This window comes from Rousettus aegyptiacus, unplaced genomic scaffold, assembly GCF_014176215.1.
Source record: "Rousettus aegyptiacus isolate mRouAeg1 unplaced genomic scaffold, mRouAeg1.p scaffold_m13_p_10, whole genome shotgun sequence".
Taxonomy (NCBI): domain Eukaryota; kingdom Metazoa; phylum Chordata; class Mammalia; order Chiroptera; family Pteropodidae; genus Rousettus; species Rousettus aegyptiacus.
Genome location: NW_023416285.1, coordinates 36,072,052 through 36,077,024, shown reverse-complemented (window position 1 = coordinate 36,077,024; position 4,973 = coordinate 36,072,052). Strand labels below are relative to the sequence as shown.

General features: G+C 48.1%; 1 protein-coding gene across 1 annotated transcript; it reads left to right on the top strand.

The window, feature by feature from the left end:
- The first annotated feature begins 2,091 nt into the window (after positions 1 to 2,091).
- ATOH1 (atonal bHLH transcription factor 1) lies at positions 2,092 to 4,300 on the top strand. The gene has a single exon (XM_016136235.2). The coding sequence runs from the start codon at positions 2,261 to 2,263 to the stop codon at positions 3,317 to 3,319; it is 1,059 nt and encodes a 352-aa protein (XP_015991721.1). The 5' UTR covers positions 2,092 to 2,260; the 3' UTR covers positions 3,320 to 4,300.
- The last annotated feature ends 673 nt before the right edge of the window (positions 4,301 to 4,973 follow it).

Genomic DNA, 4,973 nt, shown 5'->3' with positions numbered 1-4,973 from the left:
ACTAGAATCATTAGTTGATTCCGACAGTACTCAGTCCAATCTCCAAAAATTGGAGAATTTTCTCCCCCACAAAAATAGTAGATGACTTTTCCTATTGACCTCTTCTTTATTCTCATCAACATTTTCAGATTAGGTTTGAGGTTTTCTATTTTTGATTTTGTTCCAGAGTGTCTTATTTAACATACTTATTTCAGCAGAACCTAGATCTTCACAGAAGAATCCAGCTCTGACCTTGCTGACTCTTAAGGTCAGAAGGCCCAGGACTGTCCCTATGCACCAGCAACTAGACAAGGTTGGAGAAAAAAACAGATGAGGAATGATGTGTTAAGTACCATTTTAACACTCTGCTCTACCCTTCTATATCTTTATGGAGGTAATTGTCATAATGGTATAGAAGGATAGACTATAGTGTATAGTATAGAATATATAGATAGACTACAGTATAAAATAGGAATATATCTATAACTAATCTAATCCAGTCCCAGACATTCTTCTACCTGAGGAGTTCTAAATGACAAGTGAGATCAAGTCCCTGCGAATACTAGCGAGAACAACTTTCAGTTGCTTCTGGGCACAGTCATATCTGGTTCCAGGAAGTTCTTTCTGCTGATTTTCTCTTCATATTTTCCAGAAGATGAGACTTCTTTGGGGATGATAGCCACCACTCAAGTAGACAGGAGAATTAGCACTAACTGGTAGAGTCCCACTTCTGGGCCCCAGGGACCGGACCGTGCAGGATTGCGCAACGGAATGGGGCGGTGTTAGGCGCAAGCCGGGGCGTGCCTGGGGCCGTGGCCTTTCTGATTGGCTTTTTGTTGTGAATACAAGAGACCAGAGATACTCGGACAGGAGTGGGGAGCTCACCTGGGAGACAGGTCCCAGCTAGACCCAGAACCTCCGGGATTTAGTGCTCTGGCCCCCGGCGGCGGCGGGGGTGGGATGAAAGAGTTCTGGGGCAGAGCACATCCTAACTAAAGGGAGGATGGATGGGGAGGTGAGTCTGTGGTTTCTGGGTGTTTGCGAGAGAAGTCACGCGGCGGCGTATTAAAACCAGGGTTCCTGAGGCAGAAGGGTAGGTAACTCCCGGATTCTGTGCCTTGGAAGTGTTCAGAATTGCAGAGAATGCAGGCGCCTTTCATTTTCCTTTGGGCACCCTGCCCTAGTTCCACATTTAGTAAGGAGTCCCACCGTAGGTGTGGATGCTGTAAAATATCCCAGCCCTAACACTACTCAGAAGAGAATTTTCTGCAGATTTCAATCCTAGTTGGCCGCAGCGTACTGGGAAAAGGGGACAGAGAGAATTGAGGAATCTGGAATTTGGTACATTCTATAGTTGTACCACAGCTTTACTTTCCATTAAGAAAAAGATTACATAAAAGTTGATCTGGAGAGAGAAATGAAAATTGAGAAACATATTCTGATCATTTTTTTTTTTAATTCCAACATTGATTTTTAATGGACATCACTTAGCAATTATATATCTATGAATATATACTATGAAAGATGTATACACGCATTATATATATACACATACATTTGTTGAACATGTATACATATATTACATTACATATACAAGATTTTAAACGTTCGAGCACCTACAGTGGGAGCTGCGATCCTAGCTTGGAGGCAGCAAAGGACAAGCGCGCTTCTCTCCGCCGGGAGTGCCTTCCCGGCGCCGGGCGCTTGCAGCCTGGCCTGGAGCCTGCCTCCAACCCGCGGCCCCGCACGTCTGACCCGAGTTAGCTCGAGCTCCAGCCAAGAGTCAGCTCCGCGTCAGCTCACGCACCGGGGCCGCTGGGGAGGTGACACGACGCCGGGGTCGAATTACAACACGCAATTAACATATGAATTTGATGAACTTAAAAGAAGATGGGGAGGGGACACCTTGAACTGGCGCCGGAGCCTGTGCGCAGGAACTTTCTCCGGTTGTAAAAACTCTTTGATTGGCTGCTCGCACGCGCCTGCCCGCGCGCTCCATTGGCTGAGCAGACACGCGACCGGCGCGAGGAGGGGGCTGGGAGACGAGCAGAGGGAGCCACACTGGCGCGTGCCGCTTTTTAAAGGGGCGCAGCGCCTTCAGCAACCGGAGAAGCTTCGTTGCACGCGACCTGGTGTGTGATCTCCGAGTGGGTGGGGGAGGGTCCGGGAGGAAAAAAATAAGATATTGCAGTAGAGACCCGGGAAGGGTTTTTGTTGTTGTCGTTAAGTCTGGTTTGCCAGTGCCTCCTCCGACCCTGCGCTTCCAAGCCTCAGCAGTGCAATGTCCCGCCTGCTGCACGTAGAAGAGTGGGCTGAAGTGAAGGAGTTGGGGGACCACCATCGCCATCCCCAGTCGCACCACCTCCCGCAGCCGCCGCCGCCACAGCCACCTGCGACCCTGCAGACGAGAGAGCATCCCGTCTACCCGGCTGAGCTGTCCCTTCTGGACAGCACCGACCCACGCGCCTGGCTGGCTCCCACTTTGCAGGGCATCTGCACGGCACGCGCCGCCCAGTACTTGCTGCATTCCCCCGAGCTGGGTGCCTCCGAAGCCGCGGCGTCCCGAGAGGAGACGGACGGCGAGGGGGAGCTCGTGAGAAGGACCGGCGGCGGCGGCGGCAGCAGCAAGAGCCCTGGGCAGGTGAAAGTGCGAGAACAGCTGTGCAAGTTGAAAGGCGCGATGGTGGTAGACGAGCTGGGCTGTAGCCGCCAGCGCGCCCCTTCTAGCAAACAGGTGAACGGGGTGCAGAAGCAAAGGCGGCTGGCAGCCAACGCCAGGGAGCGACGCAGGATGCACGGGCTGAACCACGCCTTCGACCAGCTGCGCAACGTTATCCCTTCTTTCAACAACGACAAGAAGCTGTCCAAGTACGAGACCCTGCAGATGGCCCAGATCTACATCAACGCCTTGTCCGAGCTGCTGCAAACGCCCAGCGGCGGGGAGCAGCCGCCGCCGCCAGCATCTTGCAAAAGCGACCACCATCACCTTCGCGCCGCCGCCCCCTACGAAGGCGGCTCAAGCACCGCGACTGCCGCGGGGGCACAGCCGGCAACAGGAGCCGCTCAGCGGCCGACCCCTCCCGGAAGTTGCCGGACTCGCTTTTCCGCCCCCGCCTCTGCGGGAGGCTACTCGGTGCAGCTGGACGCTCTGCACTTCTCGACTTTTGAGGACAGCGCCCTGACGGCGATGATGGCTCAAAAGAACCTGTCGCCTTCGCTGCCCGGGGGCATCCTGCAGCCAGTGCAGGAGGAAAGTAGCAAAACTTCACCCCGCTCTCACAGAAGCGATGGGGAGTTTTCCCCCCATTCCCATTATAGTGACTCGGATGAGGCAAGTTAAGAAGGTGACAGAAACCCTGAAAACTGAGACAGAAACAAAATCGCCCTTTCCCAGTGCGCGGGAAGCCCCGCGGTTAAAGATCCCCTCACCCTTTTAATTTTTGCTAAGCAATGGTCGTTGTTTAGCAACGACTTGGCTTCAGATGGCAGCTACATTTGATGGTTTGCAAAAGCCGCCACTATTCCAAACTTCCTACCGTCCAATATTGTTTGATAAAAACTTGTTAAAGCTGCGTTCTTTCCGCCTACCTTCTGCTCCCCCTGTAGATAGATAAGGTATAATTATATGTACCCATATATGGCATCATTATTCTAGTTCTCTGCTGCCAATACGCTGCTAAAACGTCGCATCTTCTCTGTCGCTGGTTTGTGTTTAATTTATTTTATGCCCTGGGCATTCATCCCTGTGTGTTGCGCGCACTTACGTGTGGGAGAGTTAGTATTCCAAAGTTGTTTCCCAAAATGCATTATAAAACGCAAAGTTAAGGCTTCCAAAGTAATAACTTTTGACTATGAAATTGTTCAATAGTAGGGAACTTTGAGGTTTATGTATTGTATAAACATACCCAGTATGTACATCGGATCGCGAGAAAAGTTTGGCGTCTTTTAGTAAACTTGGCGCACGCACTTTATCAGCCGCTAACTGCTGCGGCTCCGGGACAAACTCAACTGCCAACTGCAGACCAGTTTTTGCTTGTTTGTTTGTTTTTAAACACGGCCACTTAGAGCCCTCAAACTCTTTGCAAATGTTTGTTTTTTAAAAAATGAAATTTTAAAAATCCAGTAGTGTCAAAAGCATTTGGTCAATTTTATTTTGCTTTGTTAATGTTAGAAAACTTATTTATTATTAAGTGTTTGCTACCATTTCTACTTATCTTGATTCGTTTTTTACATTTTCTACTCAAGATCATTTTATTTTAAGTTAGCAAAGCCAACTGCCATTGTTTTATGTATTTCCTTTTGCAAATGATAAAAATAAACGTGAAAACAATTTTTATTTGTCACTTATTACATTCTAATATAAGCATTGAAAACAGTTCTTAGATAACTTTGAAGATTTGAAGTCTTCTATTAAATGTCAATTTATGCAATCTAAGAGTTTTGAAGAAAAATTTGTTATGAACATTGTGTCTTCAAGTAGAATTTAAAACTCTACACAGAAGGCCCCTTGCCAATAATTAAATTGTGAGATAAAAACTTCTTTCGAATTTGCAACAGTTTTGCCTCTTGGATAGCCAGTATCTTTCCACTCTTCCTCGCTCAGAACCCAAAAACCTCTGCAAAGGGAGGCACATGTTTCAGGTCTCCTAGGATTTTGCCAGTAGTGAACTTTACCAGGCTTATCTATTTCCACTTCATAAAATCTTCAGCCAAGTTGAAAGCTTTTCCTGTAAGGTCAAATTCACAGCACTAGCGCTTGCGCTAGCGCGTTCTCGCTCTCTCTCCATCCCCCGCCTTTTTTTCTGGTAGGGGTACGTTTGAAGGCAAGGAGAGGAAAAGAGAACAATTAAAAAAAAAAAAAAAAAAAAAAAAAAAAAAAAAACCTTGAAGGGAAAGGGGGATGCGGTTCATTGATTCAAAAATTAGAAGCCCGCAGTTGTCCTAGGAAAAAACGACCTCCACTCATTTTTTTCTTCCCAAACAATTCTGCTTTT